The 23,890-nt window shown below is 40.3% G+C and overlaps 1 protein-coding gene across 2 annotated transcripts in view; it reads left to right on the plus strand.

Annotated features, from left to right (window-relative positions):
- opcml (opioid binding protein/cell adhesion molecule-like) overlaps positions 1-23,890 on the plus strand; it is a 330,675-nt gene that overhangs the window by 221,478 nt on the left and 85,307 nt on the right. For both annotated transcript variants that reach the window (XM_053847035.1, XM_053847034.1), the window contains one exon: positions 21,072-21,307. In XM_053847035.1, the coding sequence (XP_053703010.1) occupies positions 21,072-21,307 (236 nt within the window). The remainder of the gene's footprint in view (positions 1-21,071; positions 21,308-23,890) is intronic.

Here is a 23,890-nt window from a genome sequence, read left to right on the forward strand (position 1 = left end):
ACTGCCGGCTCTTGGTGAACCTTTATTAACCTACCGTGAAGACAATCAAGCTCAGTTTTGAGTGAAAAAAAAGTCATACTTTTGAGGCGTTCCTCTGAACAAATCGATGCATCATGCTCCCCTGAAGGAAGGAAGGAAGGAAGGAAGGAGGGAAGCACATATGGACAGTTACCTCGGCGTCCAATTTTGATGTGGACATTATATATACGGATAATAAATTTAAACCACTGACTTGTGTGTGTAAACTGAAGGCCAACATAATTTGGATCTTGAAAATGAAACACACCTATTGCCGCATAAACCATAAGTTATTACAATTTTAATCTATCGACATTTTTCATGGAAGACAGATGCTATTAAATTACATCAAATTTGTCTGCATTTTATTTTTCATGTCATCATTTTCAATAGTCCAAACAAGTGGAAGGTTAAACGTAAAATAAAACGCTGTTGTAGTTTGGAATCAATATGAAGAAATGTGAATATAATAATGATCCCACTTTTCTATTGAATCAAACTTATGAATATGAATGGCTTATACATAAGACAATCTCAAAACGTGTGATATACAATAACCTGTAGTCACTTCCGACAACCATCCCAATACCATACGGTGACCTTGAATAGGCAGCATTTTCTTTTCTTTTTCTTTTTTTTTTTTTTAAATGTAGATTTTGTATTGTGTTGACAAGAAGCGGCCGCACTGGTCGATGCGGGAAACCACTATATTGTTGCTCCTAATGGTTCAGATGGTGCACCTGAATGCCGTCAGCGTATGTACTGCATATAATGGGTGACATGAAAAAGGCTATGTATGTACGAACCATTTGCCAACAGCGTATTCAGCGTCCCATTTGATGGAGAATAGAAGCTTATGTCCATTTAATGCACCACTGCGTCCTAAAATACCTCCTGCAATCCACAGCTCACTCCCCGATTTGAAGTGCTTTGAATTACTTTACTTGAATATTTAGTGCACTGACACACAATATGAATACATGGAGTGAAAACCTAGCTTTGCATCATCCTTGCTTTACATCAAAATATCATAGAATATGAGTCCAAATCCAGTAAACAACATTAAAAGTTGATAATTCCGCACTTAAGTGTTGTTTAGTGACTGGTTTCAAGTTAATTCAACTGTTCCAACTGTAACAACGGTGCCATCCACAGAACCCACAAATACATTCCGAGGGCATTTGGCTGTTATTTATTTTTGTTTCCACCAGTTCTAAAAATAGAGGTCGTCCATCATGCGGTGATGCAGCTCCGTATTGATCCTGTATTTGACCACTTAACTGGTGCCGCTGGCCTTGTTGTGAGTAATGCTTCACTCTCTCTGCCGGTGACATTGAGAGTCTGTGTTTGCCGCCGCCATAGTTTCCTCGCCCAGTTATGTAGACTTGATAACACCGAGGAGTTATGTGAAGTGCCTGCACAAGCACAAACCCAACTTATGCACACACCTTTTATGCAAGCAATTGTCTGTTTCTTCTTAGCTCCGTCGAACCCTATATATATATATATATATATATATATATATATATATATATATATATATGTATATATATATATATATATATATATATATATATTTTTTTTTTTTTTACAGGTTAGTTATCCGTCTAGCTGTCCATCCATCATCATTCAAATACATATTGCATATTCTAAATTCTAAATAACAAACTAGACTTCAGTAAAGCAGCCACCCTTCAAAATGAGAAAACACACGTCACAAACTGAACTCACCTCAGTGATGCAGACGAATTCCGGGTCAAGGTCCAATTTACATATGAAAGAAAGGTGCAGTGTAACCCTGCTTTCAGACAATAACACGCTGAGCCCGCCTCCCACTGCATCCATGAAAATACCTGACAAGTCATTACATGCCACTGTGGCACTTTGTTCCGTATTTACCTATTTGTACAGAGCTGCACTCACTGCAGCCCCACGAAGACAGACAGCTGAAGAAAGGAGCTATTGTGAATTTGCCAAACAGTTTTCATCAAGTCTCTTGCAGAGCAGTGGCTGACGTGCAGGAGAATTGAATGTTCCAGGACACAAAAACAGAGCAGTCCCGCCGTTTCTTGAAGATCAATCACATAGCTATCCATGGCAGGATTTGGCGTTGTTACTTTAATGTTCATGAGTAACACAATATTTTTTTAAATTGCTTGAGAGTTTTGTAGCAGTCATGCGGCAGGTTTTGCACAATGCTCTGTATATATTTCCCCCCAAAAAAAGATTAAAATCACACCAATTTCTGCTGCTGTACACCTCAACTGTGTGGTCCTTTACATGGATCCGCCAAAACATTATGATCAGCTCTTCGAACATCAACATAATGTCTTACTTAATGTTCAATCTTAAAAGTAACTCATTTGAAGTTGTTGTTTTCTCTATTAGTGTGCTTTCTGGCTTGTATCTGACATTATAAGACAACTTAAAACATGACAGTGTCACATCCCTGGAAGAGGTTCTGGGAATGGAACATCCGAGGTGGAAACCTTGAAGAGCCTCCAAAACTACAGTACCCATACCTCACTCTCCAGAGGTGTTTAATATCCTGAACATGGCAGATTTAAGGTCACTTCTTAGAGGCTATCTTCCGAAGATTGGGACCCATGGCTTCCAACTCCAGGGTCATCTTGCAGCCTAGTGTGCTGACCAACTACTGGGAAGACTCGGGAGGACAGTAACAACTTGACTGCCACTGCTTTCATAAGTCATGAGTGAGATGGAGTGAATTATATTCATTTAGATCTGTACCACCTCTGACCTCTCCACTGACTCACTCGCAGCTATAAAAACACAAATCTTTTTAAACTGCCTTTTGTTTACTACTGTGCCTTCCCTCTGACCCCTACAAACGTGTCCCCAAATGCGTCTGCCAGTGCCACCGATTTATCCAAACACAATGACACGTCAAGCTGTCCACCTTCATTTGAAAACATTTTAAAATTCAAAAGTGAAATTTTAAGGATTTCAGTTCTTGAATTTCTTTCCAAATTAAACAAATGAATAAAACAAGGAGACCTACGTCACCTCGGGACAGAGAGGTCCGCTGGATCATAGTTATCTTAGTAGGGAGAATGTGTTTGTTGGTGGTCAACATGCACCACAAGAGGAACCAGAAACAATCTCCTTTTTTGTAAACTGATTTCTTCTGGGTTATGTTGGTCAGAAGATCTCTTTTTCTTCTGTTTCATTTTCATCTGCTTGAGCAACCAGTCATGACATTATGATGCACAGCTCCATAAGAACACACATTGGTCTGACAGGCCTCCATCCATCACGGCTTGGTTAAGTGGTCTTTCACCAAATACCCTGAGAGTACTTATACAAGGGAATGGCCGCATTCTGTAATCCAGAGCCAAGCCACTACATTTAATTGAGACATTGTGCGTGGCACAAATAGCTTATCACAGCCCACGGGCGGCAATTAATGTCCGCTGGACGGACGGAACTGTCTCGCGGGATCCGTCTGACAGGATGATCAGTGTCCCGCATCTGTGGTGGATTTGGTTTTCTCAGACGCTTCGCTGTATACTAAAGATTTTCTACGACATACATACGTTAGGTATAAGGTTGTGTAATATTTCTATATGGACATTATCTGGGAGTTACACTGTTCCATCTGTGTGAATATATCTCATGTGTTTTCAACAGAATTGTTTCACCTTGAAATTTCACTGAAATCCACTCATGTTGATGGATAAAAACGCTGTTTGGGGGGCTCTTCACACTGCAGGTTCTGTCTTAGGTGGCCTGAGTCAGATGTGCCCCCTGCTGTGCAGCTTCCCACCTCTCCTTTTTTTTTGGCGGCGGTCAGTGCAAAATAGCACAGTCATAGTCGCCAGGAGCCACGCGACAACCTGTTTACCGCCACCAGTTTGACCGCCTTTTTTCTGTCTATTCTTAGTTCTACAAGTTGTCCTCACCTCAGATATTAACTGATGACAGACCTCTGCCACCGTTGCAACAGAATGTGACGTTTCACCGCGTATCGTGTTTGTTTTACGAGGAAATAGTGGAAACAAACTGTGTAATACGGAGCGTCTTGAATGATCCACGCTGCTCTTACAACACCTTGAACACAGGTGTCTTTATTAGACATCAGCCTAAGCCCACAGCACACATCGCGAATCTCGGACCGCCGCGCAGCGCTCCCGTTCCTGCAGCTCCCAGCTGCGCACCTCAGTGTTCTGGGAGTTTGAGAAGTTGTTTTTGAACGATGTTGTGCGATCAGACCCTTTGCTGCCCGGCATTTATCATCACACTGTACACGAGTTTCCGAGACAAAGTGCAGCTCTGCAGCTGGGTTCAAGTCTGCGGCCAAAACCCGACTCGCTTGTGTTCACATCTTGGATTTCTGAGCCGAAAGAGCTTTGTCTCGAGACAGAACCCGCAGTGTGAACGCGCCCTACGTCATTGTGGTCTCTGAACTGAAACTGGGGACTAACTCAGCTACAGAGCGGCTGTGAGAGTATTTTTGTATCTAGAGGTGCAAAATTTCAGTGTCACCTTAGTTGAACGCAATGAATGTCTTGATCTAAAAAGCGAAGACTAAATCAGAGCTTCAGGAAATACTTGTATCTGCCATTTTAAAATGTCCTCACACACATACCGACACTGGAGCTAAGAAGATTAGGTGATACTGAGCTTGTTTTTTGGTATTTGAAATGTTGTTGATAATATGTTTATGGGAAGACCCTGCTCAATACTGACATCTAAAAAAAAAAACAAATTTTAATCTCAATTAATTGCACTTAAAATTAGATTTAACTCATGATCAAAGGTATATTAATGACACATTTTCTATCTGTTCTAAATGTATCATAACACAAGATTTGATCAAGACAAGAGTGGCCAACAGTTTTGCCTCAGTTACTTTGAAACAATACCAGTTACAATATAAGCTACATTTAGCAGCTGCCGACAACAGCCCTCATCGGTGTAAACCAAATGTAAATGTGGTTTAAATGTAAATGTGAGCTTGTGGTTTTGTATCTAAGCTTAAAAAGTGGTATGGAGTCATTTTCAGCACAGTCTCAGCTCTGTGGATGTAGAAGAATTATTTTATTGTGTGGTTGCAGTTTAGTGTAGTTTATTGAGATAAAAAAAAAAATGAATGCATCTCTCTGCAGAAATATGTCTCTAAGAAGAGAGAAAAATCTCCTGAGAACTGTTTGTATTAGTGCTCTAAAGAAAAGGGGGCACAAGGGCAATGTGATAAATGGGTCAGGGTTATGTAGGATAAAAAAAAACTTGAAGAAAAGACCGTTTTTTCACGTTCTCTTTTTTTCCATCAATTACATAACACCGCTAATAGCTCCCATTTTCGTTGTCACACCGTAACATTGACTTTAACCTTTGCTATTATTTGATGGAAAATGAGAAATCGGCAGCAGATGGCTGACCTGTCACTTCTTAAGTGCCCCGAGGTGCGAAACTATTCAACTTTCGAGAAATTGCAGAGTGACATGCCATCAATTTTCCTCTTGGGGGTCATTAAAGTTTCATTGGATCTAATCTCAGAAGTGGAAAGCACTTAATGAGAGTTAGGACTTGTTGAATGTGCTGGGGTTTGACCTTTTCATTGCATGATGGACTATTGGAAGTCAGTCTACCACAACCAAAAGATAGTGTTGGAGTTGAGTGGGTTGTTGATGCAGGGAATCGATGGATTAAAGTGAAGTGCCTCCAGTAAATAAAAAAAAACAAATAAAGCATTATTTGTTGACTTTGAACCACATTCTACTCTTGAACGTCGGCAGGACGGCGGTGCTGGCGGCACAAACATCAAGTATTTGGATGAAAGACGATCCCTCTTGACACCACAGACAATAGCTGATTTCGACAGACCAGTTTAATAACACGTTAGAAATGAATTCACAACAACACATTTAAAGAGTTCAGATCAATTTCTTAACTACTCTAAACATTTATTATTTATTATTCGCTACTTTTTTGTTGTATTTTAAAAGAAAAAAAAAAAACAATTTCAATGTGCAAAGAGAGAGAGTTAGCACTGAAAAGCACTGGTAAAAAATAATAAAAGAAATGAATAAAAAATAAATAAATAAGTAAAAATGGCTTATCGTCTTCACTGGAAATGCCACTAAAAATGTTGATCTGCGACATTTGTTTCTCATAGCAAGACGCTTAGGATGCCTGCTATCTTCCACAGGCATTTCAGAGGTGCTTTGGAAGCGGTGTTTTTTTTTTTTAAAGTCATTTAATAAATGTTGTTTACAGGTCAACAACGATAAGATCACTTGAGACAGGAGCTGACTTGAGACTTAAACGATAAATCGACTTGTCAGCATATGACCTGTAGGGTTTGACGGATATAGAAACTGTACGTAAATGTGTGTTTGTGTACTTTATGCTTTGAGAAATTTTACATTTAAATTGTAACTGTTCGAAATCTGGTGCGGAAGTCATGTGACCTATGTGAAATAGCCCCATACTTGAAACGTTTTGGGTCACAATGGTCACGTAGCCTCAGGCATTTCGCCCCTTGCTTGTGCTAAGAGAATGATGACGTCACAACTGGTCAACTAGAACCTGCTGGCGACCGATTTTATCGTCGACTAGTCGTTGCAGCCCCACTTGAGATACCATGCAGGTTTTCAACACTTTAAGAAAGACTGTTCTCTGCCTTACAATTCCATTGTTCAACTTGTTTTGCCTCCAGTTACCACCACACCAAGTCAAGTCTATAATTTGCAAGGGCTAATCCTCGACATGAGCACATTGGCTTTGTGCCACTTGTCTGTTTCTTCTAAATAAGTGTGACAAGACATTAGAATCCATCCATGGCACCGTCTCGCAGCCGACAATGACCTTGAATAGATGAATGCTAAGTGAATAATTATGCATAATTTATGCTAATAGTTTGTTGTATTATTGAATACCTTGTGTTCGCGGGGCACTAGCACTTTCAAGTGTCCCAGCCATATGTAACCTCCCTGCAGGATCAGCCCAAGGAAGCCGCACAAGGTCGACTGTGGTCCATGGCGTGATCTAGTCGCAGATTCCAGCATCAGTTGTTTGAGCTAATGAGAAACATTTCATCATACCGTCGCACAGTGTGAGGGGGAAGAGGATGTGTGTGTGTGTGGGTGAATGTATGAATTATGAAGCAATGTCTGCGTGCGCCCGTCTGTGTGTGCTTGTGGAAAAAAAAAAAAGAACAGATGGACTTCACCACAGGCTGGCACTTCAATCTGCGGCTCCTTTAATCGGCCATAGAAACACTTGGAGTCTATTGAAGGGGTCAAACGTTCGGTAATGTCACGGTAATGCATCATGACTGAATAAAAAGTGCATGTAGGGCTTTTGTGGAGCGAGGAAGCTGTCAAGAAATATGTCAGCCCACAGCAGCCACCCTTTCAACTATTATAGTTGGGAGGAAAAATGATGGTTAAATGCCATTGCATACATGCTGTTCACTACACTTGTTTTATGTTCCGTGGTGCCGTGGGTGGCCTTAACATTTATGGTCACATTCATGTTTAGTCAGTGACTGAGCATGCTGGTACTGTTGTGAATGGAAATAAAATAATATAAAATAAAATAAAATAAAATGATTTAAGATGTTCATTTTGACTTGGGAGGTTTCGATACCACTCTTTTTGAAGACGTACAAGTACTGACATTTGCGTACGTGCCGATACTGAGTAACAAGAACAGACTGCAGTGCATCGTACGTTCTGCTGAGAAGGTGATCGGTTGCAGCCTGCCACCTCTTCAGGACCCGTATGACTCCAGGACCCAGAGACGTGCAGGTCGGATCAGAGCCGACCCTTCTCACCCAGGTCATGGACTGTTTGTTCCTCTTCCCTCTGGCAGGAGGCTACGGTCCATCCAGACCAGAACCTCCTGTCACAGGCCGTCAGACTGTTGAATTTGTGAACAGCCTTGTTATTTTATTTTATTTTATTTTATTTTATTTTATTTTATTTTATTGTATTCCAAAGCACTTTCCTGGTTGGTGGGGTCTCCACTGACCATAGCAATAAATTTGATTCTGATTCTCTGTAACTACTGATGTCATTGTTGAGCTTTTTTTTTTTTTTTTTTAATTGAACATGTTTAAAATTCCGATCTTTAAAACAAAACAATGTTTCTAATTTACAGTAAAATTCTTCCGATTCACATGGCATTTCAGAGGCTTATTTCCAGTGTGAACGATCTTCGGTGCAGCACCGAGCTCCAAAATAAAAAGTGGAATTTTAAAGTGGATGTAAAGTTGAGTGGATGTCCACGGAGGAAATGGGCTCATCTCAGTGCAAGTACCCATGCTGGGACATCCCTAGTTTTGACTTGTTTTGCCACATATGCACACTAGATGCTTACAGTCGAGGTTGGTTGAGAGGAAATTGAAGCGAATGAAGTGTTGAGATAAAAATTTAACTCTTCTCAATGTAGCACGTGGATGTAGAGGACTGAGGGTCGTCCAAGCTCCTTGATATGTGGAATACTTGACGTCCATATTTGACACATGAATGAAGAATTCCTTATTAAACTATAGTGGGGTGCGATTTGTGCCACGCGTTACGGTGCTGTCAGCCCTTTGTCTTTCTTATTGAGCAAAGATCTGTCATCCTCTGTCACGACCTGGCTCGTATTAGTTGTCAGGTAGTACCAGAGACGGTGAAGTCAAAGACATTTCCGTCTACTATGAGCATGTGCAGGGCCTCTCCAAGGGGCATATAAATAGCGTGGCTTTTAGAAACAGAGAAAGCCAGTGGTTCATGATAATAGAAATATAGATTATAGAATTTTTTGTCCCGTTTCAGTGTGTGTTTTCTATGACAAAGCCTCAAGCCTGAGTAAACAGTTCCACAAACACCAACATGTTTACTCCGCACAGTGTGACCGGGAATATAAGCGTTGGTAAAAATGAGGACATAATTTTTTCAAGATTAGAAGACTGTTTTGGAGAATTACCATAAATTACATAATACATATCTCACTTCAATATTTGTCACACTAACAAGATTGAAGAAGAAAACTAGATCTTGCTCATAGATAAACAGCACCGGTCTATAAGCCGCAGGTGCAGCGGTGCTGTCTGCGCCATAGAAAGGTCAGTAGTGTTAAAAAATGCATGAGGATCACTTCTAAACTAATGTTGAAAACTGGGTTCAGCATCGAGGCGGACTCATGAAACAAACTGGGAAATGTTCTGAACTTGAACCATGAACTCCTCACATCTTTTATTTACATTAAAGCGCTCAAAATGCGCTGTTTTCGCTCACCTGCCCAAAGTACCGACACCACAGCTGGTCTCAGCTGCTGCTTCTTGTCTCTGGTCCTACAGGAGATCAGCTCTGTTGGCGGTGCTACGGGCAGGCAGGTGAAAACAGCCCAACGCTTTATGCAAAGAAAGTGCCTGTGAGTTTCAGTTGGTGTGACAAGGCTCAATATTTTGGCAGCATGACGCTCTTTAGCCTCTAAAATTCCATATAGTAGCTGTGTTATTGTATAAGCTGAGATAAAAGTAGTGGGTTATAGTCCAGAAAATACGATATATCAATTTAGATGACATCTGAGAGGTTGCCAAATGTTGTCACTTTAAACAAGCTTTGAAGATCATGTTGTAGGATTTTTGTGAGATCTGGAACACTCAGTATTGTGGCAGCATGAGTTGCGCAGGAGCATAGCTGGTGTCCTGACATGAGCTGCCATCCATCTGTACACACTGTACGTCATTGCCGTCAATAAAACCCTCCCGGAAATGACTTGAAAATGAATCCTGCTGAAGTAATCCATCACGCTGCCAAATCTCCATTTGCAGAGTGACTCTTTAAGTTGATGTTGCCGACAGCAGCATCCCTTTGCATGGCTGTTACATGTGTTGTCTGTGAGGGATCAGCTTCAGTACCATCTGGATGGCAAAGGACGTTGTTCTCCTTTCAGTTTGAACACAAGGGATGCATTCTTCTGTGTTCCCGCTTCATCCCTGAGAAGGAAGGATTTTTTGTGGAAGAAAATATGTCCAAAAATAAAACATTTCTTCATACAGATTATTTCAAAGATTTCCAAATGTTTCATTCTGTGGGAATTGGGAATTCCACCACATCCCAGAGTCCACAACCCTCTCTTGACGTCACACTCTCCAGAAATGAAATGTCCAGCATTTGACCCTCAACCAAGTCTCCACAGAGACCACATTCATATTTTCTGGCTCAACTTGGTTTCAACTCTGTCACGAGCGACACATGACCTTGAGGAAAAAGTGGCACAAAAATGGCAAAGAACCCGAGCAACAGCCCAACGGAACAACTTTGCTGAATAATTAATGCACCGCGATGGTATTCACTATGGCCGGAATCACTCGGCCAACTGAATCCCAGTGGTAAATAAGTTATTCGACTCACGCTTGTCCTGGGAGGGAAAGATGGGGACTGCTTTTGATTCACGTCTGGACTTTGATGGAGCGCTTTGATGGGGTGGGATTCCCACCCGGCCTTCTCCTCTGACCCTGTGATGACAGGAGGAAATGACAGTATAAGTTGCACTATTCATCCACTGCTATTCTTTGGATTGAAAGTTCCACGGGAAACAGCAGTCCGTCTTTAATGTGAACTCTGAGCCAAGTCTTTCGCCCTCCTCTTTAGCGAGTCATTCCTATTATTTATTTTTTTGAAATAACTTTTTGTCTTTTTTTGGAACTTTTAAGCGTACGGCTGAGAACAAACTGACTTCCTTTTCGCCCGTGGTGACAGCAATGACAGGCTAATGTGGTGAACATCAAGTGCTAGCAAGTTGTGTATTGAGGTACTATACCAAATATTTGATCATGTCAATGCAGTAGCGATTACTAACTTATTTTTAAAGGCACTCATGAGACCGCATCCTGCCGACAAGCCACACTATGATTTTTCTTGAACGCAGTTATTGCCCTACATGTATTTTTGCCTACATGTCTTACAACTCACCAGGTAGGAGAGGTGACTGGTCATGTGACTGGCTGTCTGGTGGAATAGACTTAATGCTTAGCAAACGTAGTTAAGCAAGTTATTGCTGGGTGAACTACAAGGCCAATCTACACTCTTGTTCACATACGTTTTATTGCCATTTGTTGTCTCTTTTCTTGCGAACATTTAAATTGATCAATGCCTTTATTTAGTTCTCCAGCTCTTCAACTTCACATGGGTGGTTTGGGTCTCTTTTTTGATGTGTTGTTTTTGGTTTCACACTATCCGTGTAGTTTTGAATTCCTGTTTGGAGATTTTAGTCTCAAATTTAACTTCAAATTTGGTTTCCTATTTGGGTTTGATTTTTCTTAATTTTCAGCACTTGTCGCTTTTCAAGTGTTTTTTTGGATTCTATTTTGATCATTAAATTTAACTGGGCTTTTCGCTAAACAATACCTGAACCTCCAAACTAGGAAGATACCTTATTTCTAAGTTGCACTTCCCTCAAATCTTTTTTTTTAGGTCCTGTAGGAATTAGAACCTTTGTCTCAGGTCAGCCTGTTATCATCAGGAATCCAGTAGTGTTCCACTGAGTCATGAGCCAAAACTTCTCAGGAGTCAGAGGATGGTGGTGTTTGACTGCAACCATGACAAGACTGGAGAACTCTTTCCTAGTCATATAACGCCCGCACACCATGGTAAATTGAGAGTTTCTAGTTATAATGTTTCTGAATGATGTTCTCACCAAACACCCTGACACAGTTAGGAACTGTGATTTTAAACTCCTTTTCTGGTTTGCTTGTTCAATTATTTATTTTATTCAGAATTCTATGTTACAAGTTTTTTTTGGTTTTTTTTTGTAAATGTGATGAACATGTCTTGCACCTGGTTCTGCTGCTGGTTGGACTTTTCTATGACAAACATATTTGCAAAAGTGGGAAAAGGGAAAAGTGGGCGTTGAGATGAAAAAGGTTAAGAACCCTTGAAATAGACCAAGAATGAATAAACACACGCACGCACATGTTAGTCTTTCTATCTTAGTGAGGACCGTCAATGACATAGCACTTTCCCCAGCCTCCAATCCTTCACTAAACCATCCAAAACACATGGTTCACCTTAATCTTGCTAAAATCGCATTATGATAACCTAGTTCTTTAAAAGTTATTTCCCTTCAATATGAGGCTTGAAGGACCGGCCAACGCAAAAAAATAAGACCTCAACAAACGCATAACGCTTCACTGTCACTGGACGAAAGTGAAACCAGAGTTACACGACACAAATACAAGGTTCGACAATGCTACTGCAGCACTAAAACCATTTATACTAACATCGGGGCAGCGCAACTTACCTGCTCAGAAGTAGCTCCGCTGGTCTCTTAAACTCCTTTATGCTTCAAAAAAGTATGAAGCAATGCAAGAAGGCAAAACAGTGTGTGTGCCCTTGTGAGGACTTATGCTGCAATGAACATGCTGTTTAGGATGTTTACACTAAGCATTCAGGGGGAAATGCCAGTTAATACAGGTGTCTACTGCAAATCAGATTAAATAAACACTGACTTTGTTTTGAAATATGATGAATACACAAACATATGTTTGGTCATACTGAGTTCACCTCTAGTCTATTGAGGCATTGGAGCCAGTCACCAGAGACAGAGACAATGATCCAGTGAGGAAAGTGGCTCAGGTATATAACAGGCCACATCCAGCGAGAATCAGTCGTACGTGACTGAAAATCAGATCTTCATTCGAGCAATGGCTGAATCATTGTGCTGTCTTCACCAACAGTTGAGGACGAAATGCAAACTAGCTTATTATTTATGTCAGAATCGACGTGACAGCTCTGTTGCAAACAGTAAATTGCTATTCACTAATTGTTGTGACGCGCAGCATTGAGCCAGAACGTTTTGTCACATAGTCTAAACTTGCCTTAAAAATAAAATAAAGACCACAGCAATGAATAAATAAATATAAATATGAGATAAAAAGGTACAAAACAAAAAACTAAATAAACATAACAAAGTTAAGGTGGTTACAAAATTTTCTAAAAAATGAAATGCACAATACTGATGATTAAATAACAACAATAATAATAATAATAATAATAATAATAATAATAATAATAATAATAATAATAATAATAACACAGAAGGGCAAACATTTTACTATATGGATTTATCAAGTACTTTGAAAAGCTTATCAAGAATATTTTCAAGCTCACAGTCACCATCTTTGCCTGTCTTGGAGTATTCTTCTCAGCCACAGACAAGCATGCACGTTGCCATGTTTTTAAGACCACCATCTCATCCATAACACTGTGGTCGCCGGGATTATTTATTCCAAGAAATAAGGTTGCAGTGGTAGACCTTTGTCCAAGGGTCATATTCTCTCCCCACCTACACTTTAGTCAATGCGAGACAGTCTTACGGTTTTGCATAAATATTCATGAGCACTCCCGGCTCCATGCCACTCTCACTGCAACTTCCCTTCCTGGTTCCTTTCTATTCTCTATTGGCTTTTTGGTCTGCTCCCCGTCAAGACGACGCCACTCTGTTGAACAACAAAAACACAATCGATCCGCACTTGTGATCAAGTACGATTAGCAAAATACTTTTTCTTCCTGAGCCTTTCAGTCACAGTACATTTCTGCTTCTCCAAAAACATCCGTCTTCCCAGTGAGAGCGAGATGTCTCACTGATGTACCCAATAGTGTTATGATATATATTCTTGGCGAATATTGTTTTTATTTATTATTTAGAATGGCTGCTGAGGAAGCAATACTAGTGTTTTTGTGTCACAGCCATGAAAAATGAATGCACTGGTGGAACGCTGAGGGAAAACAGAGGAGGAAGACCAAGCCTCTGAAAAGTTTTATAGGCAGCTCGACAGAATTGAGAGGATTCACATGATGCTGATCAAGACTGTGTCACTGAGGGAGATGAAACGCCACATTACTCGAATGACTCTTACTACTCAGGATGGTAGAGGCGCTGAACTACCTCTTCACGGTTGCTGAGTCTCATTTTTAGATCTTTTATTGAGCATTGTACCTCTCCAAAAAGAGTTTGGGTGTTGCGAATGCAGCTGGACAGTATTTATTATCAATCCCAGGCCGGCGTGACCATCTGCCATTCGGAAAATCTGTTCTTCACGGAAAACACCAAATCTCATTTAGCTTTTGACAACTGCTGTGTCGGTGTATGTAACCTTTCTCTGTGCGGTCACAAGTGCATTCAATATAAAATGACTTTGGGGGGATTGAATTTTGGGGACTCACCTGTTGTACCAACCTGCATCGACAAGTTAGCTTGATGGCTACGTGAATTGGTTCTTAGCTGTCATACAGTGTCCTGATATTAAGATTTCAAGCAGCAGGAAAAGCATTCTTCATGAAAACATGGCACCCAAAACAGGGGCCATGAATGATACCAGGCAGCACATTCTCACTCAAAATGTTAGCTGCCTTTGTGGTGTCATAATGTAGATCTGATCTAGCAATCCTTGTTTTTTTCCTCGCAAACAGCAGCGCATGAATCCGTGTACGTGAATGGCTTTGATCGGTCCAAACCAGCTCTTTGAACAGCCAAGGTCGTGTGCCTGTGGGGCCCCACACAGACTGTAGTCCAATCGCTGCTAAACATTCAGTCTTCTTTCAGTAAAGTTGTAAAAGGATGAGATTTAAAAAAAAATACCTTGAAAATACTCATATCTTCCATTGAATTATTTATTTATTTATTTTTCAAAGTAAATTACGATGAAATACTGACATTTATTTTCAAACACGAACTTGGAAATGAATGGCACTATTTGACTTCAAGGTGAACTTTAAGTGATGCGGAGTAGCACCGTTAACATCCTGATCAATTAAGACGTTGCAATGGAAATGATTGACGTGTCAATAAGCACTGTGCTGTGACTCATCGAATGAAGTTGAGTCAGTGCGTGCCAATAAAAAGGTGTCAGATGGAGGCATACAGTGTGTGATCAGGACGAACACAACATTCCTGAGTGATGCTTGAATAAGCCGATATAAGTGTCCAATTGAGGCCCATGTTTCGCCATCCAGGACAAATCTCGACGCCATGGTTTGCGTGGCAACTAAAAGAAAAACCAAGGTTTGGGTTGGGGATGGCACTCCTTCGCTCCATACATAAAGTCATACAGCGGCTCAAATGACGATGCGCTTCAGTCACAGTGACTTATTACACAGCGATTTCAAAGCAGTATGATGTCCCTGTGTCAACAGTCCAGAGCATCATCAGCAAGCTCAAAAAGTTCAACACTGCCACCTCAGTGGGCGTGGCAGGAAGCGTAAGGTGTCCCCCAGACTTGCAGAAAAATCGGTCGAGAACATCCTCCCAACAACAACCAAGCCGTGATTGAATCACTTGACCAGGCAGGGACAAAGGCGTCACACGCTACCATCAAGCGGGTCTTGCACAGAGGATGTCTCCTCAAGAAGAAACATAGCAGCTAAGTAGCACAATAGAAGATCATTGGGAAGGACAAGATTAGAAATGAGTTTATCATGGGGAAAAGTTTGGCGACACCGTTTAGGAGGCCAGATGGTTTGGATGTGTGGTAAGGAGAAAAAGTGGGGCTTCGTGAAACAGTGTGAGTAGGTGGTGCTTTCAATGTAGAAATGAATGAGGTTTCATTGAAATAGCAGTTTAAATCTAAGTGTTTTAGAGTCAGGAGTGCCACCGAGAGTACTCTGGAATAGAGGACACTGTTTAATGAAGCTTCATAAAATGCCCCTCATTGCCCCTCCCCCACTCCTCCTTGCTGCTCCCAATATCTTAAGCCGCAGGAGTCCCTGGAGGTAGAGGTTTGCAGGATTGTAAGACCATAGAGAGGTTGGTTTTTAGTCCTTGTTAATTATTTTGCACATATTTTTGAAACCATATCTGTGTGCATCTGATCCCCCAACATTAAAACTCATATTTAATTTAGCCCGTCTCCACGTTAAATATTCTATTAGCAAAACACATATTTATGAACACTATTAGTCCCTAAATTGTGTGCAGTGTTGAGTGGATGCATGCGCAAACACCTGCACTTGACTGAGTTTGGTTTGCAAGGCAGAACAAACAGGAGAAAGTAGTTAAACTGATTTAAATCCACAACACGAGGGCGTCCGTCAATAAAGGGATTAATGTTGATCCTCAGTGGATAGTTCGCTGCTGTTGGGACAATCAATCCGTCTGCCAGTTATTATTCATATCCTGCCGCTCATAAAAGCCTTTGTTGTAAACAGGTGAAATTACAACTTGCTTAATAAAGTTGGGCGACAAAAGGATGTTATTGTCAAGACAATGGAGTGAAGTTAGTCCCAAGAGGAAACGGGAACTTTTTTTTTTTTTTTTAACTCCATAGTACAGTTGTTGTAATGATCTCAGTTATAATGCTTGGTAACATATAGTGCATCATCATAAAATAAAAACATACATCCGAAAGAGAATTGTAGACAACTCAAAGTGTCACCTCAATAACCGTGAACACAACCCGTCTCACCCTGAAGAACGAGCGAATAAAAGTGGAGTGACAGTTACATCTGACAGTCGCTGGCGTCACACCAAGCACTGAATCTCCAAACAGCTGCCAGTAGAAAGCTGTTTTCCATCTGATGCAGCCTCAGAACCTATATGCTGTCTCCTCACACACGTGGCAAAACTCTAACAAAAACCCACACGAATTGTCGACGATGGCCGACCACATACGAATGAGGAGCAGAGCTTTATAGTCAGGTGAGATGTTGACAGCTGGTTATGTTCTGTGGCTCACTGAAAGCTAGTTTTTTTCCAAACCTGCTGCAAATACTGCTTGCAGTATTCTGTACTGTAAACAAGAAGCCGACAGACATTTTAAAGTCGGGTCAGTAGTACCACGTTGTTCAACACGTACGGACTGCACTGTCTTGTTGGTGTACTTTGGGACCCCACAATCCCTATTTCATTCATGGGTCACACTTGAGATTAGGGAATGTCTATTACCCTGAACAAACTGCTCATTCATATGTGTATTTGCAGCATATTAGCCAGTACTTTGTATCAGTAGTATCATTATAAAGTATTGATTGACTAGACTCATGACTGAAAGAAAAAAAAACAAAAAAAGTTATCAGTTTTATTAATAGTTATTATGTGTTCCCCGATATATAGTGTTACACATTTTATTTTATTTTATTTTATTTCATTTTAACCACAAACTGTTTATTCACAGAATTGTGTATACAGTAAATTGAGCTGTATACTGTGTCTGTGTCTTGGCACACAAGCAAATGTCTTTTGTTTTCACAATTAAATGACAGTTAACGTGTTAAATGCATATATTTTTCTGGGAACGATGTGAGTGAAGTCAGGAAAATATGTTTGCATTGTCGCTTGTTGATGACATCACGCAGTGCATCATACTTAAAACAGTGCAGTCAACAAGGCTTCACTTGAAACCCATGTGCAGTAATAGTGTAGCTGCTACTTTTGTTTGCACCTGATCCGAATGGATTGATAGCTTCAGTAGAACAAGAGGTGGCTGTTGAGATGGAAGAATGGCAGAAAGTGAATTTGGCCACCGCTCAGTTCCGTTGTTTCACAGTATAAGTCTGTTCTATGAATGTCTTACACTAGTTTTAAACGTTAGGTATTGCATGCATTTTATGTTGTCCCTCGATGTAGTTTGATGTTTGAATTCATGGCTGACATCATGCGTCATCTGGACGCATCCATGCGTGACCAACACTAACTTCATGAGACATGTGGACGTACCTTGATGGATGTTCAATATTTCACATTAAAACTGATGTTAAATGAATGAAGGCAATTCATCGTCCAACCTGACAGACTGGTAAATCAGCCTCTCAAAAGGCAGTTTTGGAATGAGAGGAAGTGGCGTTTGTGGCCTTCTGTTGCACTTATTGGTTTTTGCAGACAAAGAATTTGAATATCGCAGATGGAACCTCACCAGGAAATCATGACACAGAAACTACAAAAAAAAAAAAAAAAAAAAAAATTGGAACGCAATTCATCAGTTTGCAGAAGGATAAAGCTGTTTTTCCTCAATAGCTGCTGACAAGGTGCCCTTGTGCACTTAACCGCCTCACAGGTGGGACTCGTTGGTGGCTTTGGAATCCATTTCTAAGAAGCAGAGAGAAATGGAATGCTGACTTTTGATCAAACCTTCCTTCCCGTCGAATTCTTTTGAGGCAGTTATAGATTCTCTGCCTTCTTCTGTCGCAACAGTTGTTGCCCCAGAAGGCACCTGCCATGGAATATAATATCTCCTTACACCCAGAGGGAAAAACCATTACCATTCACATTTACTGGTGCTTTGCTATAACATGTGTGCAATGCACGAAAATGCTTACCATGAGGAAAAAAGTTTCACGTCCTATTAAAATGATGTCACTGTTTCTGAGTTATCGCCCTGAAGTCTGTTGTGCTGCAACCTTTATGGGAAATTTCATGAAAAGAAATTCAAACATTGTTGTTCAAATCTGCTTTTTTGTGTAATAAAAACACATAAAAATAACTGAATGTAAAAATATGCGCAAGGATTCACCAAACCTGCAACAAAAATCACTTTGAAATGCAGCCGTTTCTTTGGCCGAGCTCATACATTTTCTATATTAAGTCTAATTATACTGGTGGATAGGACATGAACTACTGTTTAATGACCATCAATGACCTTTTCGACTTCCTGGGTTTAAAGACCAATTAGTGGCCCGAACTGAGACGTAACGGGTGAATACAAAGTGAACATCACAAACTTAGAAATCCATTGCCCAATTTGGGCAAAAGGTTCTGTGCGCACCAATTAAATTGAGCTGAACTTTTGAACTTTTCCTATGGATTTTTTAAGATGCTTTTTGGCGTTCTATTGGTTTGTTCTACCACAAATGTCGGACCTTAAGCTGCTATATTTTTTATAGATATTTACGGTCAAAGCCATTCAAATATTAAGCCTCATCACATCAACTGGTGCGGTTTATGTATGAACAAGAACTATTTTCCTTCTTAAATTTAGTGGGTGTGGCTAATATATATCGTCCGGAACTTACTGTATTTATTTATGTGTGAATCCATTTTAACCGATTTCAGATTGCATTCCTTTCCAGTGAGTTGTCATGCCTTTTTTTTCTTCAGGTATTTATAAAGTACTCGCCACAAGAAATACAGTTCATGTTCCATTTTAAGATGCAAGCGCTCAAGAAACATACAGAATACATTTAACTATGTCTTCGTTGAAACATCGGCTGGTTGTTGGCAAAATGTTTCAATGACTTTTTTGAGTCAAGCTCTTGACTTCTAAAACAGCAACGTAGTTCTGTGTCCCGCTCCCATTGAGCAGTAGTTGTCACCCCCACATGGATCACATTTTTATGTTCTGTATATGCACTGCTTTATTACTTAAATGTGAAACATACATGAACTAATATTGCCTCTTAAAAAAAAAGAGAGAAGTAAAAAATGTGTTCATATATTTGTTATTAATTGTATTTTTTCAGTATTTTTTCATCCATGTATTGTGATACCTCTTAATTATTATTAAGAGTTTTAGGAAGTGTGTCTGAAAGATTATCTCAGTTTAAAGATTGCACTGTGTTGTGGATTTAAGTGTAGTTTTTATTTGAATATCAACATTTGAATTTGAAAAAGAAAATGATGGGCCTTATGAAAGAGCTCACCAGATGGCACTGGGCTCTGAAAAAGGAGGACATTGTTTCATGAAGCCTCATCTACCCAGCACTACTTTCCACCATTACATTATAATATGCATTGGGGAATTCTGATTTTTTTTTTTATGTAAAATTGTATTTATTTTGGTCATATTGATAAAGCAGATGCCATTTTTCATGACCAAACAGTCCTGAATTCAGGCGCCGGGACAGGTGGTAAATACTTCACAAATACAAAAAGAGATGAAGGCAGTGCTGATGATAAACAGTGTTTATATAAGTTTGACTAAAGCAAGTAAACACTGAAATGTATCATTCTGGGTGAATGAATCAATCATGGACTTGTGCCCTGTCCTGCTGACTAAAGCAAACGCAGTCATAAATATAGCATTTTTTTCCCTCCTTTCTCCAGCTAGATTTATAATGTCTATTTAATGACTGAACTGGCACACACATCCAGGGTCTCCTCATATTTCGCTACAATATTGTGGATTAATTCTCTGCCAAAGTCAGTTTTAAGCAAATACCCACTAAAATGTTATTTGATTCATTAACATTTATTCGAGTCTGTCTCCCCGAAGAGCAAAGGACTAAATTATACCTTGGACTATTTATAGCAGATGTGTTGAAGGTGACATGAATTAATGTAATGTGATGAATCAACTCACTTTTAATATGGCAGTTGCCCTTTTATGCGGTTTTATATTCATCATATTCATCTATATAGCAATTCCACTTCCACATAGGGAGCTTAAAGGTAATGGAAAATGTAGCATGAAATAGAGTCCGGCTGAGCCTGGTTGTGTTTAAGCACAGAAACACTCTCCAACTTCCACATTTTATTTAAATACGTTCATCTTATAGGTACGAGGGTTATAGGTGCTACTGTAGTGGTAGATGGCTGTGTGAGAGTGAGATGCTGGGATACTGTGCTGCTGTACCTGTTGTATGCGTTGACGGGCTGCTACGTGCTGCGGTGCCAGACATTGAATTAAAAAAATAAATAAATAAATCTGCTGGCCGTAAGTACAGGTGGACGTAAGTCGAGGAGGTCATAAGTCGGATGTTACTTGTACAGTCGATGTATTTGAGGGTTTCTGGTACATGATAAAGTTCCAGCAAAAAATGGCCTCTTTTTAAAGATGAAATCTCATGTGATCAAACAATTTAAACGTAGTGGAAACAACATGATAACACATAACCATCATGGAGGTGGACGTGAACATGATGGTATTTGGCATGTTTTTGAAGGAAAAATCCAGAAAGAAGCACCGGACATATGAAGAGATGGACCGCTGATGGTTGGAGAGAGATTTACTTCACGTGGTTAAAAACTGGGTTTTTAGTAAATGAGTTGTGGGGGATGTTTCAAAAAATTCTGGCTGAAACCCCGCATTTAGTATCTGGTGAAATGATTATGACCGACCCTAAGATCAAGAGCTGATTCTTCTGTTTCTGTTTCTGTTGCAGATGTAACGTGGACAGCAAAGTATCCAGAGTGGCATGGCTCAATCGGACCACCATACTTTTCGCTGGGAATGAAAAGTGGTCTCTGGATCCTCGAGTCATCCTCATGGAAAACACGGCGGTGACAGAATACAGCATCAAGATTCAAAACGTGGACGTTCACGACGAAGGACCCTACGTCTGCTCGATCCTCACCAACAAGAAACCCAAATCGACAAAGGTGCATCTCATCGTTCAAGGTAAACCCTCCTCGAGCAAATGTTTCTTCTGTCGGAAAGTCAAACGTGGCCCGGGTGTGGCGATGAAAGCAGCTTTCAATCTCCAATGTCATTTAAGATTGTTGATAGATATTGATCTGCACATGACATTGAGAAATGTTCCGGCTCACTTTCCCTTCAACATCCCTCTGAATCAACCCTGAGACTTCACTGTGTGTGTTATGATGAAATCAATTTCCCTTCCGATTAGTTTCCTCAAGCAATTAGCACCGGCAAGTCAGATCCGTGTTGGAGGCTCGGATGGTTTCGCTTTGCTAAAGTGACACCCAATTATGTTAAGTGGAGTTAATACACACCTCATGTTGAATCGGAGACTGTCATTAAAAAGACCTGTAATCTGTGCAAATATTTATGTGATGCTTCTTGTGCGGATGGAACCAAAAGATGAATGCATGACAGTTATAAGACCCTTGCTAGAATGTTGTTATCCTTCGCTATATTATTCTAAGAGAGCGAGGTTTCAGGTTGTAGAATTATTCATGACGGCATTTCATTGCATCTTAATTGATGCAGAGCAGAGTAAAAGCTGAGTTGGATTCAACAACTAAGCAGCAGAAGCACCACCGCAGTCTTCCGTCATCATTATTTAGACTTGAAAACTCATGAAACTCATATGAATAAACCGCGGTGAAACGCTGAACATCCATGTTTTTGGAGTGATTGACTCTGCTCTCACTTCTCTTCTGCTGAGGGGAAATCCGGAGGTTTCATCTCAGATGCCTCGAAGGTGAAGATGCTGAAGCATTTTGTCGACCCTCATCCAGCAAACATGAAAATACAGACTTACTTGAGGGATAGAGAAACTGAGTGGGTTGGTTGTTTTGTGATCTTGGGATTAGGATGCACTCTCTCACTCCCAGGGCGTCAAATACACTTTTCTGAAGTGTAGTTATGCATTCAGTATTTCCACCGAAGTTGAATGTTGACCTGTATGGCACCTCATGTGGCAACTGTGAGTGAAATGCATGGCTTGCTTCAGTCTCCATCTCTTACATGACGTGCATGTGAGAAATGTGAGAGAGGCAAAACGTGTGCTTGAACACCTGATGAGTCACCAAGTCATACTTCCATATTCATTTCTCACCAAGAAAACTGTTGAAAAAAATACATATTTAGTCAGTTTGACATGACATAAACACAAGAGATAGTTACATTTCAATTCAATTCAATGCAAATAACATAAGCACAATCCACCCTGAACATATATAGAAAATTATTATATTACATTGACAAAGCAAATAAAATAAATATGTAAGATGCAATAATGTAAGAACAAGCAGTTCACAGAGCCAGTCCTGAGTGACATCATGCCATGTCAGAAGTGGTTAGCTTGGTGGCTAATGCTAAGGCTAATGCCTCAGTGAAAGTTGCCAAAAACGCCAATTGATTCATTGAATTTTGTACTTAATATTTGTACCAGTCATTACAAGAGGGCTCACTCCTGCGACAAGAGAATCCATGAAAGGTGTATCCTAGCAACTCTGTGTTTAGTAGAGAAACAGGGTGACGGAAGATAATCGAAATTGTCCACATGTTTTGATTATTGATAGAGATTCATTCAGCTACGTCGAGAGGCAAAGTTTTTCAAGTAGACTTCAGTGTCCCAGGGTGAGCCAGCAGTCAGCGGTCTGTGTTGGATGTTGACACATTTGGCATTTGATTCACATTTGTGTTGCCTTCCACTGCGATTCTTGGCACAGAGGGGCATCACATCATGTAGAACAGACCTGGGCAAAAGCGGCCTGGGGGCCAAATCTGGACCTTTGACTGTATTTATGTAGCGAGTCAGAGTAAAGCTATAAAACTGACTTTGTTGTTGTCTCTGACATTTTCGACATATGCATTGTTATTTGTTCATTGTGATGCAACTGAAACATAACTTTTTCGTTTGATTTTTTCTTGTCTTTTTTTGTTGGCTATTTTAGGAGTATTTCTTATCCCTTAAAATACATCCGAATTCAAAGTAGATTTGGAAACATCAACACACATCCTATGTGTCAGTATGCAACATGGAAGGCTGACTTAAGCGTCAACATTGGACACAAATGTCCAAGAAAATAGTTGAAGCGTGGGAGTGACAATGTGTTGTAGCCCTAAAATGTCTGACTCGTAGGTCAAATTTGTGTGGACCCTTACGTAATACTTCTAGGCTCAAGACACGGTTAAGTCATAGTTCATAGTGAGCCTCGAGACCATGTATAACTTTTGCAGGAAAAAGAACCAAAGACCGACTCTTCCTTCAATAGCCTCTACGTGCTATATGTTCCACAGTGGTGGCACTCGGTGGATAATGTGTACAGCAATGTGAATTGGCCAGCGATTGCTATAGTGTTCAATTTGCCTCATGTCTGGCCTTCAAATGCTATTTGTGATTCATAGTGAGCAGAAAGTGCAGCTTTGTAGTGATTGAACTTTGCTTTTATCAACACCATTTTCCGATTTCCATTCATGAGTCCGCTACCTGCCTCCATTTCTCTGAGGCAGCTGGTCCACTGCATATTGCTCCTTTGGACCACAGCTCCTTAGACTCGCCCCCAAATACTG

Source organism: Synchiropus splendidus, chromosome 17 (genome assembly GCF_027744825.2).
Source record: "Synchiropus splendidus isolate RoL2022-P1 chromosome 17, RoL_Sspl_1.0, whole genome shotgun sequence".
Lineage (NCBI taxonomy): Eukaryota > Metazoa > Chordata > Actinopteri > Syngnathiformes > Callionymidae > Synchiropus > Synchiropus splendidus.